The following is a 24745-nucleotide window of genomic DNA, read 5'->3' on the forward strand; positions in this document are numbered from 1 at the left end:
CCTCGAGACACTCTGGAGGCCGGAGGAGGAAAAAGGAAGCCCCAGCCCCACTGCCGCCGCCCCCGCGGAAAGGAGAGAGAAAAGAAGGAAAAACAAGGCAAAGGAGAGCAGGGGTCCGCTTGCTCCTATGCCGTCCCCGTTGCCCCCGCCTCAAGGGAGAGGAGGGGGCCCTTGAAGGAGGGAGAAGAACCCCGACCCCGACCTCGCTGCTGCCACCGCTGCCACCTCGCCGCCATCCCGGGAAAAGAAAAGAGGCTCCCAAGTAAGCTGAAACCCCTTCCCTGTTGCCCTGCCGCCGCACAAGCATAGCCGAGTGAGGGGAGAGGTGGGCTGAAGAGGGCCACGAGGAGCAACAGGCCCAACCCAAGCCCACCTCTCTAGAGGCAGACCTGTTGGAGGAAGGCCTGAGCCCAGAGTTCTACTGGGAAAGACCTCTGGGTTTTGCCTTATTTTTTCCCCTTTTTAAATATTTTTTTTGAATTTTTTTAAAAAAACTTTAATATTTTTTCCTCCCCTTTCCTTTTTCCTTTTTTTAAGGGGAAATAATTATACATTTTTGTTATGTAAACTATAAATATTGCGAAATTATGGGTTTTTTTCGAAGTGACACACCACCCGAGTTATGTTCGGTTTTTTTGGCGAATTTTGACAAACCAAGCTCAAAAGGTTGCCCATCACTGCTCTAAGTCAAAGCATTAGTTCAAGCATTAGTTAGCTTGGATAACTTAGTAGAGCATGAGACTCTTAATCTCAGGGTCGTGGGTTTGAGCACCACATCGCACAAAAGATTCCTGCATTGCTATGGGTTGGACTAAATGACCCTCGTGGTCCTTTCCAACTCTATGATCTGGCTATGTATTGACCTGCTCTCTGGGGTTGCAGAATGAGGCCTCTCCCAGCCACACCTCAGGACACCAGTGACTGAACCTGAATTTTTTCCATATGAGGCTGATGCTCTACCGCCAAGTTAAGGTGTCTTCCCAAGAAGGGCTGGGCCTGGATATAGTTGGCCTCTTGTAACCTTTCGACAAATGAATTTTCAATATAACCTCATAAGCATATTGTTAAACATGCTAATGAGAATAAATATTGGTCCAAGGCAATTATCAACTGTGTCACTAATCCATGATGCCCAAAGTTGCTTAGAGTGACATTAGCTTAAAGGAATGTGCAGCGTAACCTATGTGTCACAGGAAATGGCCTTGCAGGAGGAGTCAAAGGCAGCGGTTTTATCCTCCTTTTGCGTAACAAGTTTTGTGGAAGAGAATATGCCATTTTGATGAAAGCTTGAGACACAAAATATTTGCAAACCAGCTAAGGAAATAAAAGCTTGAGAAGGGACTTCCGGTCTACTGCGCTGGTGGAGAGGTGCAGAAAGAGAATGAGATCGAAAATAAAGTATTGGAAATACAGCGGGGGGGGGAGGGTTCTGCAAAATTTAGATTGGGACAGAGCAGGAGTGGGATGAGGGGAAATTATGCTAATTTTTATTGGTTGGTAAAACAGGGTTTGAACTCAGAATGTATTAAGGAGCTGGCTGAAATCTCTGGAGACACCAATTCCAAGGAAAGGGGGTATTTTTGAGAGTAGGAATAAAAAGGGGGTAAAAGATTTTGAAAATTAGTCTGAATATTTCTGGGTAAAAGGGTACAGAATATTGGGTAATTAAGGTAAAGAGAAGCATGAAGGGTAAACGGTTAAAAAGAAATTATAATCTAGAAGAAAGAATGTAATTTTAGAGTTGGAAACTGCAATAATTAGTGAATTATAAAGAACTCAAGGAAGGGGAATGAGGAAGTCCGAAATGTTTAGATTCAAAATTGAAAAATATAATTATGTCTTTTTATTATTTTTATGGGTTTTTTCTTTTCATTTTTTCTTTACCCTTTTTATAAATTGACTAAGACTTATATATAAATAAGAGAGCTAAGATGTATCTTTATGATGTTTAGTTAAGATTCTAGAAATGCTATGAGTTAACTATAAAAGAATGGAAAGGAAGATAAGTGAAGAGCAATGAAGAAATAAGACGTGATGATATTGTTCTAGATCTCTGTATTTGCTTTTTCTTAAAGTTTTTGTATTTTTCCCTTTTTTAAACTTTTTTCGCTTTTTGTATTTTCTTTTTTTATGTAAAATCCAATAAAAATTATTTTTTAAAAAAACCAAAAGCTTGGGAAGGAATGAAGACTACCACGCCAACAGAGTTAATATTTAAACCACTATTATCTCTTCATGCCCCAACTCAGATTAGTAACTAAGGAGGTAAACTTTAACACACTTACCTGGGAGTAACTGAGCAAATATGCAGAGGCGTGAGCTGTTGTGTTACAGCCCTACAGCCTACGCAAACTGGGAATAACCCTCCACAGGGACACTTACTTCCAAGTAAACTTGCATAGAGTTCTGTTTCATGGCTTCAGCTTTTATGCATGCTTACCTGGGAGTAAGTCCCAATTATTCACAGGGCTTCTCAGTAAACATGCATATAGGATTGGGTTGAGGGACCCATCAATGCAAGAATTTCCATGTGCAGAATGGGACGTGCGCCCCGCCCCCTCCCATGAGAGCAGGGGTCAGCAAATTTTTTCAGCAGGGGGCCGGTCCACTGCCCCTCAGACCTTGTGGGGGGCTGGAATATATTTTGGGGAAAGAAATGAACAAATTCCTATGGCCCACAAATAACCCAGAGAAGCATTTTAAATAAAAGCACACATTCTACTCATGTAAAATCCTGCTGATTCCTGGACCGTACGCAGGCCAGATTTAGAAGGCGATTGGCCCGCATCTGGCCCCCGGGCCTTAGTTTGCCTACCCATGCTCTGGAGGGTTGGCAAAACCCCTAGAACGGTTAGGGAGCTGGGAGGGGGGGAGTCCCATTGCACATGCAGAAATCCTTGTGCTGAGAGGACCCTGACTTTGTGCTATGCTGGATGTATCCCACAGCTTTGCTATGTATTCTTGGCTCGAATAGACTGGTGTTGGAACGCAGGGATGTTGGGTACTAGGAAAGGTTCCACATTCCATTGGTGTGAAGGGTGTATTTGGGGGAAGAGGTGAGTTATTTGAAAGAAAAGTTAACATTAGATTCATTTCTGCAGAGAAAGTTTTACTTTCTTCATAGAACATAGAAGACCTGAAAATACGGTATTCATTTTTCCTCTGAGGTTTTGTTTTCAGATTTTTAGGTGCTTTGAGATCTTGGGAGAGTATGCACAGGCTTTTTTAAAAAAATGAAAAAAGATTGATTGATTGATTAACAAAATTGTATACAGTAGTACATTGGTTCTCGGACGGAATCCGTTCTAGAAGCTTGTTCAGCTTCCGAAACATTCGAAAACCAAGGAGCGGCTTCCCATTGGTCGCAAGAGCTTCTTGCACTCAGCGGAAGCCGCGTTGCACGTTCAGGTTCCGAAAAACGTTCAAAAGCAGAAACATTTCCTTCCGGGTTTTCGGCGTTCAATAACCGAAACGTACGCCAACAGAGGTGTTTGGGAACCAAGGTACCACTGTACTTGGGAAATGCAGCTTTAAGGGGGGAATTACACAAAACTCGAATTGGTCTGTGACCGTTTAATAAATTTGATTTGATTTGAATTACACAAAATGCACAAGATTTGAGAAACAAACGTGCATTTACTGCAGCATAAATTCATATTGCAAAATGGCCCATGATTTTCCATGATCTCTCTTTTTTTTTTAAAAAAAAGGAATAAAACTTGTAGGAAATGTAGACACCAGTGACTTTAAATAATGGTTGAGACGTCATTTGTTTGATGAGGGTTGTAGCTGAGCCAAAGGCAACAGGTGTAGTAAAGAGAGCTGTAGGGTAACCTAAGTCACCTTTTGAGACAGGTAGGAAAACCGAGAAATGCCACACAGACAGGGACTGGTGAACTAAAGTGGCAACATTGAAACCTGTGCAAGGAGTGTAAACAATCAAGCCTGAGCTTGTTTCACATAGTTTCTCAACAAACCATCTTCAAGTCATCAAACCGCAGCCCACAAAACTAATAAAAAGTCTGCAGGTACATGGAATGGCAATAGACTATTGGCATTTCCCAGCTTATCTAAAGCAAATAGCCTTTTACGATCCTTCCCGTGCCTGGCAAAGAAAAGCAAAACACCCATTTTCTCTGCAGCAGTTTCTCTCCAGTCTAAGGGCTCAGCGCAACACTTATGACACACCTTGCTGGATATGTGGCCAAGAACAGGCTCTGCCTCTGTGATAAAAATCAGCCTACGTTCCCTGGGCCTTTGCGGCTGCTGCAATGAGCAAGAATGTCCACCAGTCCTGTGTCATGAGTAATAGCATGGGAGCAGAGGAAGCAGGCTTATACTGAATTCCGATGGGTCCATCTAGCTCAGTATTGTCTCTGCACTGTCAGGCAGCAGCTCTCCAGGGTGCCGGGCGAGAGTTTATCCCAGCCCATCCTGGAGATGTCAGGGATTGAACCTGGCATCTTCTGCTTGCAAGGCAGATGCTCCACCACTGATCTGTGGGCCTTTCCTCCCAAAAAAGAAAAAGCTAAGTACCAGGAGAGCAATTAGGGTGGTGCAAGTGATGTCCCAACACTGGGTGCAAGGTCTTGGGGGCGGAGCACAAGACCGGCTGCTGCCAATGGGGTGCAGCTTAAAATCATTATAACAACATGAGCCTTTTGACAGTTTGTTTGCATGTTTGTTTAGTCATCACAAAATCAGAATTACCCACATGTAATTAATAAAACCATTATAAACAGTGAATGTTAGTTATATTAATCCCTTGCAGGCTTCTTTGATTTAATAAAAGAAAAAATGTTCATTTAATATGAAAATCATCTTTAGATGTCTGGATTTTGTTCATGGGTGTTATTCAACTATTTTTGTACTAGTGCAAGGATCATCACTAGTGCAAGGTGATTCCCTCCTCTTCCTGTGCCATCCTCAAATCTTATCCAGAGGATTTAGGGGGTGCATAAGGAAGTAAGAACATTCACCTTAACATTGCATTGAACACAAGGCAATAATTTTTAGCTAATCTTTACCGTTGGTTAGTAAACTGCATCAATGTGATACTGTGAAATTGGTACGTTTATTGGAGCCTCAATTTAATTAGACCAAACTAACTGGCCTTCCAAAAAACAATAGCTGGATATTGCAACCAGTGCAGGCTGTTTCACTAAGGCACTTCCCTCTTAACGAGACTATCAATCCATTTTTAAAACATCCCCTCTCCTTCCCCCACCCCCAAAATCTCAAAGCTACACACCAGGGGTGCCAACTTGAATAAAGTATTGGGGGCAGGTAAGCCGTGCCCCCCCCCCATAACTGACCACATGACACAGTGCTCACACATCATTTGAATGGCAATGCCCATCAACTTTGGGGAGGACAGGAGCCTCAAATATTTTGGGAGGGTGGGCCCGAAGGGACCTCAGCCCCTAGCAGTTGGCTCAGTGTAAATTTTATACTTCCATGAAGTTGCAGAGGCTTGTGAATGCATTTCTGCCAATCATCTCTCTGCACCACTTAGCTAACTCAGAAACATAGCTATTGCTAGAAATGGGAAGCCTGCTGGGGGAAACACAGATAGGGAAAATGAACAAAGAAAGCGTTTGGGGGGGTGCCAACTGTGTGCCAACCATTTCCCTGCATTCACTTAGCTTCTGGTTGGGCCAGGGCAATTTGAGCTGAACCATGTGCAACTCAATAGTATTTCCAGTAAAGGTGTATGGATCTGCTTCCAACAAGTGCCACCCCTTAGCATAAATTCAGAATATCTTGAACATAGACTGGTAAGGGAAATGTTGTTGCAATTATTGCTTGCTTGCTTGCTTGCTTGCTGGTTCGTGAGCTAGTCAGGGAATTTTTAAAATGAAAATATTGAGCTCCCTGCCAGTCTGGATGCCACATTGACTGGCTCTACATCCTTTCCCAAATTATGGTTACTCTGGTGTGATGCACATGAGCAGGTATTATTACTGCACATTTTCAGCACTGAGCCATGCCGACACAGCCTGGATTAAATGAAACAGACTGGAGGTGGTCAAATGTTAAGACCCAGGTAACTACCGAACAATGAGCTTGACATCGATACCAGGGAAGGTACAGCACTAGAACAGATAATTCCACAGTCGGTCTGTGAGCATTTAGAAAAGGATGGTGTAATTACCAAGACTCAGCATGGGTTTCTCAAAAATAAGTCATGCCAGACCAAACTGATTTCTTTTTCTAATGGAATTGCAAACTTGGTGGATCAGGGAAATGCTGTGGACATAGTGTATCTTGATTTCAGTAAGGCTTTTGTCAAAGTCCCCTATGATATTATTCTCACGAGGAAGCTGATAAAATGTGGGTTGAACGAGGTTGTTAGGTGGATTTGTAGCTCGTTGAGTGACCAAACCCAATGAGTACTCATTAATGGTTCCTCGTCATCCTGGAAAAAAGGGGCAAGTGGGCTGCCACAAGGTTCTGTCCTGGGCCCGTTGTTGTTCAACATCTTTATAAATGACTTGGATGAAGGAATTGAGGGGATGCTTATCAAATTTGCAGATGACACCAAATTAGGAGGGGTAGCTAATGCCGCAGAAGACAGAATCAGAATTCAAAATGACCTTAACGGATTGGAGAACTGGGTACAAGCGAACAAAATGAATTTTAGCAGGGACAGATTATGGTTTTGCACTTAGGCAGGAAGAACCAGATGCACAAATATAGGATGGGGGGGCAGCTGGCTTACTAGCAGTACATTTGAAAAGGATCTAGGGGTCTTGGTGGTCCACAAGCTTAACATGAGTTAACAGTGTGATGGAGCAGCAAAAAAAGGTAATGCTATTCTAGGCTGCATCAACAGAAGTATAGTGTCCTGATCAAGGGAAATGATAGTACCACTCTATTCTGCCTTAGTCAGACCACACTTAGAATACTGTGTCCAATTCTGGGCACCACAATTTAAGAAGGATGTTGATAAGCTGGAATGTGTGCAGAGGAGGACAACCATGAACAAGGGTATGGAAACTAAGCCTTAGGGGGAGCGGTTGAAGGAGCTGGGTATGTTTAGCCTGGAAAAGCAGAGACTGAGAGGAGACATGATAGCCATCTTCAAATATCTTAAGGGCTGTCACATGGATGAGGGAGGATGCTTGTTTTCTCCTGCTCTGGAGGGTAGAACTCGAGCCAATGGCTTCAAGTTGCAAGAAAGAAGATTCCGGCTAAACATTCAGAAAAACTTTCTAACAGTAAGAGCTGTTCAGCAGTGGAACAGACTCCCAGGAGAGGTGGTGGACTCTACTTCCTTGGAGGTTTTTAAACAGAGGTTGGATTGCCATCTGTCATAGATGCTTTAGCTGAAATTCCTGCATTGCAGGGACCTGGACTAGATGACCCTTGAGGTCCCTTCCAACTCCAAGGTTCTATGATTCTATTTCTCCAATGAAAATAGGGACGTCCTAAGGAAAAGTGGGCCATTCTGGGATCAAATCAGAAACTAGGACGGCTTCTGTAAATCCAGGACTGTCCCTGGGAAACAGGGACACTTGGAGGGTCTGAATATATGGTTCACACTGGACACAGTTATTGTTAGTTCAGCGCTGCTAAGTGGAAAGACTCGGGACCTAGGAAGGGTACAGAAGTGACAAGTCAGGAAGTCAAATGCTCTCCCCGCAACTTTTCCAAAGCAAACAGTGTGTGTGACCCTACACAGAACTCAGCAGAGATCTTACCTCTCATGTAAAACCTGCAGGTGCTTTCTCTTAATGAAACAAGCCTGGCAGGAATGTCAGGTAAATGCCTTTGCTCCACCACACCAGCAGTGTCTCAATACGCAAGGAATGGGATACGTCAACATACTTTTTCTGGCCCAGAAGGAAGGGGCTGGCTCTGAACAAACAAGTGTGACTCCCTGCAAGAGTGCGTATTATCAGGTTAGGTAAGCACGAAGGTGACAAACGAGACTTTCTGCTAAAACTCATCGCAGTGCATGTGTGATGCAATTCTGAGATACACTTTGTGCTTCACCAGGCAGACCTGAAGTTTTCGTTTTGTTTTCCCGGATCCATTTCTGAAGGAATGTCGCTGTGGATTCCAGCCTAGCTCATTCCAGTCTCAGATATGGCTGCCGACTTTTTTTTACACCCCCCCCCCCCCCGCAACTTCTGGCAACGTCCTTGTCCTTTTTTAACAGTTGCCAACAGTTGAAGCTTTCCTGACTGGAAAATATCTGTGAAAGGCACAGAAAGCCCGCCGGGAAAACAAAGCTGGTGGAACTGAGGTGCAAGCCAGCTTTTGCTGAGCAAGTCCTTGCCTACTTGGACCTAACGTACCTCAGCATACTGTGAAAAAATAAAGAGAAAAGAATTGTGAAATACCAAAGAGGGCTGTAAAATGGATAGGTAGTAAGAACAGTTGAATAACAAGCTTGGCACTTGGGTACACACCATATTTTTAAACACACACCCTAAGAATCCTAGGAACTGTAGTTTATCCCTCACCGAACTTTCATTCCCAGCATCCTTAACAAACTACAGTTCCCAGAAGTCTTTGGGGGCGGGGGTGTCCGGCTCCTAAGTATGTAACTAAGGGGTTTACTTCCTATATGCCCATCTCTCCCTTGCTTTTTTATTGGGTCAGGTGCTAGAAGAGTGAAATTGTATTCTAAATCCATACTCTAACTTTTAAAATGAAAATATTTTAAGATGGTAAGTGGTGGTGGGTTGTGGTTGTTTTTAATGTTTTAGACCCATTTTTTAATGTTTAGACCAGGCATCCCCAAACTTCGGCATTCCAGATGTTTTGGACTACAATTCCCATCATCCCTGACCACTGGTCCTCTTAGCTAGGGATCATGGGAGTTGTAGGCCAAAACATCTGGAAGGCCGCAGTTTGGGGATGCCTGGTTTAGACCCATCTCATATGGTCCACACTGACACTGACCAACACTGAAGTCTCTCCCATCGCTACCTAGATACACTGCAGTTGAGCTTGGGACGGTTTTGCATGAGAAGCAGATGCATGCAGCTACAACCCATCGTAAAAATGCTTCCTGGGAAATTCCAGGAGAGCTATATAGTTTAAAATAAGTAAATGGAGGTGGAGGAGGAAAACGTGCTCCCGACTGTCATATGTCTGTCTGCAGTACTTGCCCCAGGAGCCGTTCTTGCCATGATTCTTCCTACGTAGGGCAGTGGTTTTACCCTATTCAGTGTTTGCCTGATCTAGCCACTAGGTGTGCTAGGAGCTTGTCCATACTTCTGCTTGTCCTGTGCCTGAGTCCAAGAGGTTTTCCGCTTGTCCCCTGGTGCTTTCTCATGGGTGTGAGCAGTTTTTTGTTTGTCCCACCACTTTCTCCAGGAAAACCTGCTGAAAATAATAATTGATCCCCCTGTAGGTTTTGGGGGGGGGAGCAGCAAGACAAGCAAAAGTGTGGGTGAGCCCTTTGTTACGGCATGAAGGTACTTCTTCGCATCATCTAGCTAGCAGCTCCCAAGGCATGGGCTTTCCATTTGCATTTCTAATAACCCCAAGCTGTTCAGTAAGAATACACCTAGAACAGGGTTTCCCAAACTTGTGTCTCCAGCTGTTTTTTGGCCTACAACTCCCAACATGCCCAGTTAGCAGGACCAGTGGTCAGGATGATGGGACTTGTTGTCCAAGAAACAGCTGGAGACACAAGTTTGGGAAACCCTGATCAGACATTTGCTGGCTTTTAACAGTAAAGTTTTCTGTGCTTCCTGCTTCCTGCAGTGTTTGCGGCTTTTTAGTTTAGAGAAAAGATGGGTGAGAGGTGACATGATAGAAGTTATAAAAGTATGCATTGAATGGAGAAAACGGAGAAAGAAAAGTCTGTCGTCCGCCGCCCGCCCGCCCGCTACCTCCTCTTATAAATACTAGAATTTGTAGACCTCCATTGAAGCTGAATGTTGGAAGAATCGGGACAGATAAAATAAAGCACTTTGACATTCAGTGCACAGTCAAATTATGGACCTAACTCCCACAGGAGGCAGTGATGACAACCAACCTGGTTGGCCTTAAGAGAGGATTGATGGAGAGAAATAGCTTTAAGAGAGGGCTGGTGATGGCAACTGGCCAGGACAGCTACCTATGCTCTGCCTCCGCAATCAGAGGCAGTACACTCTTCTGGATGTCACCTGCTGGAAACCACAGGAGAGAGTACTCTTGTGCTCAAATCCTGCTTGCAGGTTTCCTACAGGCGTCTGTGAGAGAACAGGATGCCGGACAAGATGGGTCATGGGCCTGATCCAGCAGACTTATATTCTTTATCTGACTGTATTGTGGATTGCAGTAGTGGCTGTATTTAACATTGGTGCTTTGAGGTTTTGTGCATACTGCCCCAAGTATGTATATACAAAAGAGATAGCTTGCATCCACTGAGACTGATCTTCCCAAGTAGGGTGGGTCATAAAAAACTTTTTTTTGAAAATGTTTCCTCCCTTGATCTTATATCAGGCGTATGGTATAAACATAGTCAAATTTCAAAATTGGGACAAATCGGTTAATATTTAGACCCTGCTCCTACAGATTGAAATTTTGCTTCACTACGAGTGATGAAAACATAGGAATTTGACTCATTTATTCTCAGTATGCTACATTGTGAACTTACATTGTACATTGTGAGCAATAATAGTTAATAGGTTTTATGTAGAGCAATAATAATAATACCTAAGTAATTAAGTATAATGTGATGTTTTGACGCAACACATGAGTGGTGTTTTATTGTTTATTGTTTATGTTTACTTGTTTAGTACACCGTTTGCTTAATTGTTCCATATAATTTGTTCAAAACCATTGGTTTTTCATGTAAATTATCAACATGTTTTATCTTAAATAAATAAATATTGCAGAAAATAATAGTATGCAACTATTATTGCTCTACATAAAACCTACAATTTATGTTTATTAGTTCACAATGTAGCATACTGAGAATAAATGAGTCAAATTCCTATGTTTTCATCACTCGTAGTGAGGCAAAATTTCAATCTGTAGGAGCAGGGTCTAAATATTAACCGATTTGTCCCAATTTTGAAATTTGACTATGTTTATACCATACGCCTGATATAAGATCAAGGGAGGAAACATTTCCCAAAAAAAAGTTTTTTATGACCCACCCTATTCCCAAGTGTTAAGGCACTCACAGTCACCATGGGTGGTGGGGAAACAGGGAGTCCAAAGAGGCTGTGGGGGCCGAGGAGTGGGAGGCTGGTTTGAAAAGGGAAAGGGGAAGCAGAGATCAAGCTGCTATATGAGCAGTGCTAACAGGGAGCCTTCTGGACAAATTATATTTGAAACATGTTGACTACGTGGCATACCAGAAACTAATTGGGGGCAGGGTGGGGAGAGAAAAAGAACTGTAACAGGCTGCACCAACATACCAAAACTGGGTGTCCACACTAGAACATGACCCATAATCCTCTGCAACGCAAGTTTCTTTTAAACATAACATGAATGCTAATTGTGGCCTTCTCTTTGGGTTCATTCCATAGAGCTTCTGTACTATTTAAAGGTCCACAGCCCCATGGGCAGGCCCGGTCGTGCATTGATTTTCTTCATCAAATCTATACCCATAGAGCAGTGGTTCCCAACAGGTGGTCCGGGGACCCCCAGGGGTCCGCGAGCTATGCCAGAGGGGTCCGCAAGATGCTATTAGAATAAAAAATATATTAAATATATTTCGTATGATAACAGATTTTTTGTTTTGGCTGCTTCCTGCATGAGCAGAGTCTAGCACAAAACTAGAATTAGATAGAGGCAGTAGTTCTGCTGTATGCCGTTAGGTGGCGCTTTACAAACACTACTGTTTTGCAAAGAGGCAGTGCGCGCATTCTACTAACGCTCACCTCCCCAAGATGCTTTGCGCGCGTCGGCTTCATTTGTGCGCTACTGCGCAGGTACCCTGTCTCCTCCATTCCCCTCCCTCCTCCCTGGCGTGCGCTGCCTCTATGCAAAACAGTAGTGTTTGTAAACAAAGCGTTGTTTTTCGCGGAAGCTACAGTTCGCGTAGTTAAAAATGGACCGTTGGTTAAAAAGTGGTTCGTTAAAACGACAAAGGCCTACAGATGAAGAGGAAGATAATGCATTTGATGTTCAAGCAAGTAAGTCAGTGACTCTCGAACCGATCTTGTCAGTGTCCATTGAACCTAAATCGTCGGCGTCCCTTGAACCTAACCCTTCCAAGATCAGTGTTAAGCTTACTGGAAAAATTAGATTAGGAATTAGTGATTAGATTTAGGATTAGGAATTAATGGGGGTCCTTGTCACAATAGCGGCTCGATGAGGGGTCCTCGAGAAAATTTTGTTGGGAACCCCTGCCATAGAGCATCACGCAAACACTGGAGGGAAAGGACAAGGGTTTTGCCCGTGTAGTTGCAGGCCGATAAATACAGCTGATGTAATTAATGTTTAAAATGCAGTGCATTGGTTCTTATTATGCATTCTGCGTTGTTTTTATCTTGCATTTTTATGTTATGAACCACCCTGTAAACAAACAGTATTCTGTGTTTGCCATTTCAGGGCAGCACTGGTAATCTGTGGCAAAGGATTTTTTTCAGCAGACAAAACTGATGCCGAAAGGGTTTTTCTCAGAGCAGAAAGCTTGAAAACCACTGCCGCTTTGCTGTTCGCAGCCAGCACCAAAGCAGTCTGTCTTGGCCGTAAGAATACTTGAGGTAAAAGCAGCCTGGGAAGACGAGAAGCAGGACTTCCACTTGCTGACGCTTGCCTTGCTTCCTCCTCCAGCGTTATGGCTGCTTTTGAGGTTACATTTCATGGATATCCGATTGATTCACATCTGTCACAGTGCCTTGCAGCATTATTCATTCAGATTTCTATATAAATTGCCCAACAGCAGACTAATAAATTGACATGCATATCCTCCTCTACTGCAACAATACTGTTGGGTAAGTAAAGCTGAGAAACAACTTCCCATAGATCACTGTGAGAACAGGATGCTAGACTAGATGGTCCAATCCATTGGTCTAATCCAGCAGGCTCTTTTTAATTTCACCTAAGGCTACAGAGTGACTTTATTGTTATACCAGGCATTTTAATTGGGAATAAGTGGTAGCATGACCAAGCCTTCCCATTAATCTCAAGCAGAAGGTAAAATATTTTCCACCGCTAGTTTCATCATTTGGGGTCAAAGAGAGCTCCATTTTATTACCTGAAGCTAAAAAGAAGAAGAAGAAGATCAGAACATGTGGAGCTGTGTCTTTCCCTCTCTCTGTTGGTATGATTAGAAAATATAATTATCACCCTATACCTGGATTGTAATAAGAGTTTCATGTTACATTTTAAACATGTGCTAGTCCCCTTAAAATGTGACATTTACGCTTGTAGTTCTGAAATTGTGTGCTGGGGCACATACAGGAGGGCTTGACGTGAGTGTCCAGAAATTAAGCTGCCATGTTTGGTGCATTCACCACTCTAAACTGCAGTGGTGGCCAACTCCCAAGAGATTGCGATCTACTCACGGAATTAAAAACTGGCAGTGATCTACCCCCCTTTTTGGGATTCAGGTGAAAGTTGTTGAGCTTTCTTTTTTTAAGAAGGAAAGCCCTGTTTTTTAAAAGTTGCTTAGCTTTTTTTAGGAAGGAGGAAACCACTGTTTTTTAAGGGGGTTCAGGACAAATTTGTTGCCCATTTTTAAGGGAAAGGGGGAACAGCCACACACCAACAGATCACTGGGGAAACAAACAGCCTCACTGATCGTCCAACAATGGAGGGCGGCATGAGGGGGCGGGGCCAGGTTATATTTGACCAATGATAAGGAAAGAGATCCAGCGATCAACCGCGATCTACCAAATCCTCCCAGGGATCTACTAGTAGATCGTGATCGACCTGTTGGACATCCCTGCATTACAGTAATGGAGGCCCAGACAGCCTTGATTTTCCACCACCGCCAATATAAGGGCAGTGACATCACTGCAAAAGGTTGAACTGAGATTCCTTAACACAGCTTGCGGTACAGCTAACAGGGATGAGAGAACCGCAGAAGAACCACCACTGCCAAAAAACATAGCCTCGCCCCTGAACTCTGACTATCCAAAAAAAGGAGAGTGGGGTACTGGGAGGCATAGAACTTTTTTGCAAGTAGGATGTCTACCTGAATTTTTTTAAAAAAAATTAATTAGAAAGAGAGGGAGAGAGATGACTGAAACTATGTGTCTCTGTCTGCGTGTTTTGAGGTGGGGTGGAGTGTGCGTCTAATTTGAACCAAGAAAAGTTGTTTGGGGAAACCTGCATCTATGCACAACAAAGAAGTGTTTCTTTCTTTAAAAAAAATCATAAACATATAGTACATTGCATTACATATTTAAAAACATTACAGATTACAAAAATATTGCAAAGCATATTCATTACATAACTAACAGAAAAAAAGAAATAAAAAAGAAAGAGAATATAAGGGGGGAAAGACAAAAGAAAAAGCACAAGGATATAAGAAAGAATAGAAAAGAAAAGAAAGGAATAAAAGTTGAAAGAATAAATTTGTAGTTGAATACTTCCACCGCTTTCGACACAGTAGTTTACATTTTATCTTTCCATTTTCCTGTCTTCTGGTCATATATTGTATTTGAACCAAGAAATTTTGGGCGGGAAACCTGCATCTATGCACAACAAAGAAGCGTTTCTCATTAACATGTTTATTTGATTTTTGTCCCACCTTTGGATCCAGAAGGATTCCCAACGCAGCTTCCATTAAAATAATACATTATAATAATGCTAAAGGAATCTGGATTAGTGCCTCATTGCTAAATGCACACATGGTAAACATTTGTTCACTTCTGGTATGAGATTGCCCTTGTTGCTGTTTAGTCGTTTAGTCGTGTCCGACTCTTCGTGACCCCATGGACCAAACTCAACTCCCACTTTTATCTGACAGCAAAGTTCAGGAGAAGTTTAGGGTTCATCCACACCGACTTTTGCTCCAAGTGATTAGTTTCAGTTCCAAGTCTGATTTTACTGCTTAGGTTTTCTTCCCTGTTCCACTGGGTCACTGCGGAGCCAATCTGAACCTCGGTTGAAGGATCCAGCGAGTGTTAGTACATGGGACGTAATTTGTCATAGACCTGGCTGGATCTCCAAATTAACAACAGCCACCACGTTTAAAGTTTTTTATGTGTATCTACGCAATAGTAACTTCTGCGGAAGGGTCTGCGAACTTCCAGTTCAGAGAGAAATATTTCATTTGGCCAACTTTTTTGGTCCAGGAGCAGAACTGGATGGGGAGGGGGATGCTCTGGGCACCACCTTTTCTGGTTGCTTCTCTCCCCGCCCAGCAAATTCTCCACACCCCTAAGACAGAAAGAGAGACAGCACAGGCACACATTGCTTTTCCATGGGATCTGTGTGAATATCAGATCCAATAGAATTAAAATATATCCTTTTGAATTTGCATGATTTTAACAAAACAAAACAAAAACCCACCGTCAAATTAAAGCTTACATTGGTAAACCACACAGTAAAAATCACAGATCTGGTGAATTCCAGGACCACTAAAATATTAACCCACGGCACAGGTCCTCATAGTTCTCCACCAACAAATCAATAAAAACATAAGTAAGCACAGAGGTAACCTACAATTACCCAAAGCAGCCATTGAGTGGTGGCTTTTGTCTGTTTCCTCCAGTGGGCCAGTGTCAGATGTTGGTGTTGGCCCATCTTTTCCTGTTTGTGGTTATAACTGGATCACTTTAGGCCTGTGGAAATACAATTTGTATACCAGCCTATGAGAACTATCAGGTTTGCCAGGATCCTGGAAAGAACCTTTACACTGGTGGCCCTCATCCAATTCCTAATGACGTTTTGATGTGAAGACACACTTGTTCTCTGCTACTTTTGTGGAATGATTTAAATTGGGCTGTGGAGGTGGTGAATCTGCTTTTATTCAGCAGTATTGTTCTATGACTGAACAGAGCAGAATGTTTTTATGGCTATTTTATATTAGAATCACAGAATTGTAGAGTTGGAAGGGACCACAAGGGTCCTCTAGTCCAACCCTCTGCAATGCAGGCATCTTTTTGCCCAGTGTGGGGCCAGAACCCACGTCCCTGGGAATAAGAGTCTCATGCTCTTCTTGAGTGCTTTAAAGTTTTAAACCATGCCATTTTTTATATTGTTGCTATGTCTTGTTTCATTCACACATTGTGCTTTGTGAGGGTGCTTTCTTGAAAGGGGGGATTAAAATCTGGTTAACTGCATTAAATTAAAATTGCACAACTGCATACCTTATGGTGAAAAGACTTCCAGAAAATTTTATAGGAATAAGATCCTGGCATTCGTATGAAGTTGGGCATAGTTAATTTGGGAAGTGAATATCTGAAAGTATAAACCAATAAATATAATAGCGCATAGGAAAACTCTCTGTCTTCAGCATCCCATTAGCCTGGATGCAATATAGCATGGTTAGGAAATTAGTAAGAAAGCAATCCAGGCCAAAAAAAGCTAGTGATTACCGGCAGGTAGGAGTGTTCCATGTGCTCACCAGAAGTTTCTAGGCACCTAACTTGTAATAGCAGATATTAAGAGTGACTGTGCTACAGGAATATTCCCATTCCACAGAGCTTGCTTGCTTTTGTCATCTGCGTTGTTAAATACCCTCAGGAAAAAAGGTAATATACCTTGGAATCTTATGTCTTCACATCTGCCCAACAATGACTTTCGAAATACCCTTACCTTTGTCATTTCTTTCCTTATAATAGCAACAGAAGCATAGCAACAGAAAGACACGAGGCATTTCATTTCTGATGTAAATATTACCTTCCTGATGTATGTAGGCACTGCAGATGCGTGAGCCTTAAGACACTACATACCCAGTGAAGAAACACAGGCAAATTGCATGGTTGCATTCTTTCGCTATTGAGCATTCATCCTGGTTTGCTTGCACAAGCTTAGAGGTTAGACTATGTCTAGTCTTTATTGAGCATTCGTTCTGATTTATGTGGAGGTTATGTTATTATAAGCATTCATCCCAAATTGCTTGAATAGTGTTTACTGTATATGTCTTCCCATTACTCATTGGCTCATCAAAACCTTTTCAGTACATTTCTGTCACTTTCCTAACCACAAAGTGTATTTGTTGTGGTAGTATGCCAAAATACTTTAATATACTTTAATTGTGCAAACCTTAATTTCTGGTGATTGAGGCAATCTTTGTCAGGCAATGACAACGACAATAGCATTTTCAGGAGTCATTAGGGATTTCCAAAGGCCTGTAACATCTCTCTGAATATGGCAATTCCAGATGTAATTATTTTCTTAGTATTCATAGTTGATTTTTAAGATTATCTATGAGAAATAATAATAATAGAAATCATAAAAAAGAGTAACAAAAATTAAGAGGAAAAACTTGAAACGTTTTGAGTGGGGACCCAGATAAATCGTCCCTTTGCATAGTACAAAACAACTGGGAAGTACATGAGTTTCAAATAATTAAACTGTGTCTCCGTTGTTGAAGATCTTGGACCTCGGAGGAACAATTAAAAATCCAGACTTCTGTTTTATTTATTCTCTATGTTAATTCATTTAGATGGATACAAATTTAGTATATGTCTGTCCCATGAATAATAATAGTATTTATACTCTGCCCATCTGGCTGCGTTTCCCCAACCACTCTTGGCGACTTACAGCATATATAAAACATAGTAAAATATCAAACATTAAAAACTTCCCGATACAGGGCTGCCTTCAGGTGTCTTCTGAAAGTTATGTAGTTCTTTACAGTATCTCCTTGACATCTGAAGGGAGGGTGCCACTACCAAAGAAGGCCTTCTCCTGAAAACACAGGATGCAACCCTGCACTTAACTTTGCATACTTAAGCTTAAGGGTAAATCCCACTAAGATCAGCAGGAAGGATATGATTATAGGATCATGGCACACATCTCATTTGTTCCAATGAGTAAGCACGTTCCTATAACCGTTAAGTGCTGAATTAACATACCGAGCCTTCGGGCACCTGTTCTTTTCCTCAGAAGTGGGGAATTTCATTCTGTGAAGGTTTTCCCTAAGGTGCTGGTGAGGACGAAATTGTGCTTGCCAGAATCTCGACCCAGCTACACCCCATTGCCAGGCTGGCACCATTGAAAAAACATAGGGAAATGATGTCCCTTGGATATAGCTTGCTTAAAAGAAATAAATAAAAATGTTGCCTATTGACAGCTAAGGGGTGAGGAAAGGCCTCACTCCTCAACAGCATTTGCTCACTGTTTATTTGCATTTATTTATTGCATTTGCAAGCCACCTTTATCTTCCAAGGAGCTCAAAGTGGTGCATATGGTTCCCCTCCACACACACACATCTTCCCCTTCATCTTCACAACAACCCTGTGACTTGAGGTAGGTTAAGGTTAGGTGACGCAAAGTTAGGCACACCAGGCCAACCTTGGGCCTACCAGGCAAGCCTGAAATGCTGCCTGGAGAGTTCAAGCCTGGTTTTTTTAAAAAGGGGGGGGGGGGAAGGGGCGCAACGGGCTCTTTGCAAGCACCAACTTCGCTCCCCACCATCCGAATTAGCATCGAAATCGAGCTAAGCCTATTGTTTAGCAGCTCTGCCATGACCCGAAACTGACCTACTATTCCTAGGCTTTAAAAGGAGGCGCGGTGCTCAGTGGAAGCTTTTGAGGTGTTTACTTCTTGCAAATAAACTTATCGAAGTGGGTTTCTCCTTTTCCCTCTCTCTCTTTTTTTGGTGGGGGAACAGAAAAGCGAAGAAACCCAACTGTGAAGATTAGGGGCCAAGAGAGGGGGGGGGGTGAAACCAAGGATTTCGGGTGTCAGATTTGGATGTGACCTCCTTGGTCTGTTGCCAAAATAAAGGGCTAGTTTCCAAACGCGTAAACCTGACGCTGAAGCTGCATAACCCCGATCGCGCAGATAAGAGAGAAACAATCGCTGTGCTCCCCTGCTTTTTAAAAAAACAAATAAATAAACTCGGATCTTGCACGCCCTCTTGGCGCGCGATCAAAAGGCGCGCACAGGTTGCGCTTTGCTCAACGCGGAGCAGGGCGTGTGCGTTTGGAGCGTTCCCGCCTTCCTCTCCACCCCCTTTCCTTCTCCTCTTTCTTCTCCTTCTCCTTCTCCTCCTTTTCTTCATTGGTACGATCTTCGCGACTCCAGCTGAGTCACGCAACTCAGGTGCCCGGGAGGACCCAGCATGGGCTTTGCGTCTTGCTCCTTGATTTCGGGAACAGCGACTGCTCCGCTCCGCTCTGGCCCCGCGCGATCCGAGGCAACCACCACCACCACCACTCGCCTCTCGGCCGCTGCGACTTCGCTGAAACGATAGCTATCATCTCCTCGAAAAGCCAGCTGGACCAGTTGGATGCCTTCTTGTGCTGCAGGTCCCTCTCGTCGGAAACTTTCGCCTGCTGCTCATCCCCGCTCCGGCTTGCTCGACTTTGAAAGCGCCCGGGACCCTTCGCACGGCTCGGCGGCCGGCTTTCCTGCCAAGCAAATGGCTAACCCTAATGCGCTCTCCAATGGACACCTGCACTGCCGCCAGAACGGGCACAGAATATCCAAACGGGACATTCGCAAGAAAAACGGGGTGGTTAAAGAGACCAAGGTGAGCTTTGCATTTCCGGTCCCACTCTAGGACCCTTGGCTAACCAAACTAAGCCATATACTTTTAAGCGTTCTACTTGTGTGTAATTGGGCGATTTAGCCGTCTCCCCCCCCCTAAAAATAATACACATAGGTACATAGGAAATGGGCTCAACTCATCTTTTCTAACGCCCCAGCATCTTCAGGGCAGAAAGGCTTGATTTGCACCTGTTTTAGGCCCATCTCTCCTTCCCTGCCCTCCTCTTTCTGATTAGTTTTTGGCATGGCACGTAGCTGTTATACGTGTTTTAAATATATGGTCATTCTCCTAGAAGCTCATATGGGGGTAGCACATGAGACTCTTAATCTCAGAGTTGTGGGCTCGGGCCCCCACATTGGGCGAAAGATTCCTGCAATGCAGGGAGGTTGGACGAGATGACTTTCGAGGTCCCTTCCAACTCTACAAATCTATGATTATTAGTAGCTTGAAACACTGCTTTTGTTTAAAAACAAAACAAAACTGAGACATCTCTTCTCCTGTCCCCAGCATATGAATGCAGGGTGGTCTTATTGTTTTGATTGTCGCATTCAAAAACGAGGGGCAACTTGTATGTGATACGTATTTGTCCCGGTGTTTGTTTCACAGCTGGACCCCAGGTCAGGGTTCTTGTTAAACTATACTGTCCTCATTTGATGTCTTATTGAGTTGCCTCCTTCGCTTTATCTTCCTCTGATTCAGCTCTCACACCTCTCCAAAGTTTTCTGACAGGTTGCCGGGTGTCAGCTTGTAAAACAGGTCTTTGCTGAAGTTTGAGAAGCAGGTGTGGGTGGGTTGGAGGGAGGGAGGGATCTTCTCCATATAGGGGAAAAAAACCAATGCTTGTTTGGTTGTGGTGAAGATGAAAGTGGAACATGGGGAAGTTTCCCATGTCTGACCGCTGGTCCACCTAGCAGAGGCGGATTTAGAGCAGTGTGACCGGTTCCACCACACTGGGGGCCGAGCCCGGGGGGGGGGGTCACAACTATGACGTAGCAAATTGAACAGAATGGAAGGCTGGGGGGCATGTGTGAGGAATTTTGGTGTCGCACAGGGCCTGCATGAAGCTTAGTGTGGTCTACATGATTGGTTTCAACCAGTGTGTTTGGAGTCGCTAATGCGTTGCAGCGACGTACTGCCATACAAATAAATGGTGTGTGCATATTTGTGTGTGTTTGGTCTCCAAACGCATGTTTGGGTTAACAGTGGGCCCCAGATCTGAAAAGGTTGAAGAGTATTGCTGCAATGATGGTTAGTACCTTCATTCAGAGCTTCAGGCACAAGTCTTTCCCACCTGGAACTGGATGGAAACTTCGCGCCCTTTCCATGCAAAACACTTGCTCTTCACTGAACTAGAAGTACAAGATGGGGAACCTGTAGCTCTTGTGATGCTGTTGGGCTACAGCTCCCAGCATCTCCAACCAGACTGCTCGATGGTCAGGGATGTTGGGAGTTACAGTTCTAAATCTGGAGGGCCTAAGTTGTAAACCGAGTTTCTTTATAATAAGTCAAAGCTTCAAGAGGTAATAAATAGATTGTGTATGAGACTTCAAGTGCTGTGGTTTTGTTCAGTGAAGTAAAAAAAAAAAGAGGTGTTAGTTCATACGCTAGTGTTGCTTGTCGAATAGTATCTTGTTTCTTACTTGTGGAAAAGCAAAATACCATGGTGGTAGAACAGCTGTTGATTGAATTGCTTTCCAAACTTGCAGGCTTTCCAAACACAAACTTCCTATCTAGAGTCTCTTCCTACTGTGAACTGCATACACTGCTATGCTTATTAAGTAGACGCACCCAGTGCCTTGTCCAAGGAGTGTCTGTGGGTGTCTCCTGCTTGCTTGGCATAAAACCTTAGTGTGAAGATGGGAGGGAAGAATACTTATGTGGAGGGACATTCTCAGTGATTTCCATTCAGTCTGAGAGGTTCAGGATTCTGATACTGGGCTCAGCCGGCAGCAGAACAATGGAAGAGGACTCTATGCAAAGAAAGAAATCATTGAACAAATCTATTGATCTGCCTTAAGGGAGATACAGGCAGCCAATGAAATAATTTTTGATGAACGAGTATTTTATAAGTGATCAGAATTAGTTCCTAGTAGGAGTATAGTTGCAAATCCCCGCCCCCCTTTATGGAGTACCCTTTAAACAGTTCTAGATGTTAATGCTTCCTAACAATTTCAACAACAACAACAACAGGAAAAATCGATGTAGAAGACAATTGTATTCTGAATTCCTTCTCTCCAAACTATTAAGCAGAGGTGGGTACAAAGTGTTGTGATTCCATAGTAAGATTTCATTCCCGTTGTTAAATTTACCCCAAATAGGATGTGATTTTAAAAAACTGCTTCATAAATCCATGGAACAGACATCACTCACCACACTAAATTCCAAGTAAGTATTGTGTGTTTTCAGTGTGATATGTACACAAATGTGTTCAGAGTGATGGGTGAGCCTGGAACAGGGCGGCCCAACTTTTCATACAAACTGGACCTCAAGAGTACTTCGACATGGAACTGCCTTGTTGCACGAGGGGAAGAAGCAAGGCCAAAATTTAACGTACGCCCCTGGCTATTTTTGGGCTTAATGGAAGTTGGTTGGGCATGTATCGCGAGCATGTACTGGATATTTCCAGTTTAATATAATCACCACTGCTTATACCTTTCTGCATTTCATTTCCTTCTGTCCTCATTGCTTGCTGCTCCTGCCCCAGTTGTGTATATTGTGGGTGAGTAATCTGTGGTCCTTCAGATACTGCCAAACTAGAATTCCCATCAACCCCAGCAAGTATGGCCAGTGACCAATGAGGATAGGAATTGGTGTCCTTGGGTTCCCCATCTTTGGTGTGCGTGTGTGTTATCTGAAACTCAGGATAACACTTCACGTGTTTGACGACGTAGACTGTAGTTCATACAAGCTTATGTCACAATATGTTAGTCCAGGCATCCCCAAACTTTGGCCCTCCAGATGTTTTGGACTACAATTCCCATCATCCCTGACCACTGGTCCTGTTAGCTAGGGATCATGGGAGTTGTAGGCCAAAACATCTGGAGGGGCACAGTCTGGGGATGCCTGTGTTAGTCTTTAAGTTTCCACAAGGGTCTTTGTGTTAGTCTGTTGTAGCAAAAACAACATTGGATATTCCCTGTAACATTTTACTAGTAATGTGTGGCACAACTCTTCATCTACCTCCTGATAAGCCTAAAACACTTTCTGAACTCTTCTGTTCACCATTTTTGCCCCTTTGCTATTCTGTGAGCCTTTAGGATACCTAATTTTTGACTAAACTGTTTCTTGAGTCTGTGTACTCCCCATTTCCTGTTATGAAGCTTGGCTTCAGAGGAGAGCAGGGTCACCTCCAAACCATACCTTTAAAGCACATGGCTTTCCCCCAAAGAATCATGGGAACTGTAGTTTGTTCAGGGTTCTGGGAATTGTAGCTCAAAGAGGGGTAAACAGTTCTTCCCAGGATTATTTTTGAGAAGCCACGAGCTTTAGATATATGTAGTTGATGTGACCTAAGAGAGTGATTACAAATCACAACGAAGTTCTCCCTTCCCATCAGAACTCTGTGACTATGCTGCAAGACTGAGTGTCGCGTAAAGGAAAATGTGTTGTTAATGAAGGTTGTAACGGTGCACTCCTTATAGCACTGAACTGACATTTTTTTTATAGTATTGGGCTAGACTGAAAGTCTGTTCTCAGCGGTTTAGCTTGAAGCTACATGTGGGAGTGGAATGATTCCCACCACCAAGTTACCTAAGGAAAGTTTTGCCCATCCAACTCGTTTGCTCTGAGACACTGTGAACCAATGTCATTTTAAGTGATGCAGCAGTCACATCAATTATGTGTGTTCCTTCTCAGTCTGGAATGCTGGCCTCAAACCAGTCAAGGATTTGCTGGTCTCCTTTGCCAAAAGAGGACATGTGTTGTAGGATGCCTCTTTGATGTAGTTCCACCTTCCTTCAACGCTGTCTCTGGGACAGTTCAGTAGTGGTTGTTTGACGGAATCAGAGAAGCGTTCACAAAGTTCAGATATGACTGATTGGGTAGTGTTGATTCGAGGCCTCGCTTTGTGCTATGGGTCTTGTGTGGCTGGAGAAGGATCTTGCTCGTCACTGGGGAGTGATCCATGTCCCAGTCTGCATCATGGTAGTTCCGTGTGACAGTGCCAATAACCTGGTGGCAAGTCCAGCCAGTGCCCATTGTGTGACCTGGGATGTCTCCAGCAGAGTCACTGTTTGCCTTGGTAGAGGAGAGCATGCTTGTGATGCAAAGGCTGTGAAAGCAGCACAGTTCAAGCAGCCTTTGTCTGTTTTCTCGTTCATGCTGCCAATACCAAAGTGGCCTACAGAGTTGTCTCCTATGTGATGATCGCCCTCAACTCTGCCACTGAAATCTCCCAGCAGGAATAGGCGCGACCAGCCTGGTCTAGTTCCTCAAATAATAGGTCTTTGGACTGTATGTCAGAGCACATACTGGGAGCATAAATGCTCAAGATGTTAACTGGACTGGAGGTGGTGGAGAGATGAATGGAAAGCAAGCATTCTGAACCCTCAGTTGGCAGTTCTATTACAGACAGAAGGAAGTTCCTTACTGCTAATCGTATGCCATGAATATGTGGTTCTTTGGGATGCCCTCCTTGCCAGAAAAGGGCGTAGCTCTTCTCTTAGAGCCTGCCATTCAAACCAAGTCTGGTCTCCTGTAAAGCGTTACAGTCAATGATGGTCATCTGTATGTGTCGTTGGCCTGCAGCAAGGGTGGGGTTGTTTCTTTTCTTTCTTTATTGCCTTGTGCAGTTTTTCAGGTAGATAGTGGCGGGTCAACATTAAGGCTGCCTGGCTTAAGTCAGGCAGTAGCTGACACTGAGACACGTTGAGCTCTCCCACTGCCGAAAGCGACCCATAGCGCTCGTACCTTATGTCAATCAGATCAAGCTTATAACTTGTGACGGCTGCCTCCCACATTGCATTTGCTGCAAGCCTGGGCAGTGTATATGGAGGTCCTGGGCTGCCCAGAGGACAAGACCCCCACCCTCGGCCTCACTGATGTGGTCCAGAGGAAAGCAGAGCAATACGTTTGGCACCAGCTTGGCTTCAGGAGTTGCCAGAAGGAGGCATACAAGGCACCATCCAACCGTCTTAGGGACTCCACTCTGGATCTGTGTAGAGTTTACTCCTT

The 24745-nt window shown here is 43.6% G+C and overlaps 1 protein-coding gene across 1 annotated transcript in view; it reads left to right on the plus strand.

Moving 5' to 3' along the window:
• The first annotated feature begins 19005 nt into the window (after nucleotides 1-19005).
• Nucleotides 19006-24745, plus strand: part of SPTLC3 (serine palmitoyltransferase long chain base subunit 3) — a 65834-nt gene continuing 60094 nt past the window's right edge. The window contains exon 1 of the mRNA XM_035110067.2: nucleotides 19006-19555. Coding sequence (XP_034965958.1) covers nucleotides 19313-19555 — 243 coding nt within the window. The 5' untranslated portion in view covers nucleotides 19006-19312. The remainder of the gene's footprint in view (nucleotides 19556-24745) is intronic.

This window comes from Zootoca vivipara, chromosome 3, assembly GCF_963506605.1.
Source record: "Zootoca vivipara chromosome 3, rZooViv1.1, whole genome shotgun sequence".
In the NCBI taxonomy this organism is placed as follows: Eukaryota; Metazoa; Chordata; class Lepidosauria; order Squamata; family Lacertidae; genus Zootoca; species Zootoca vivipara.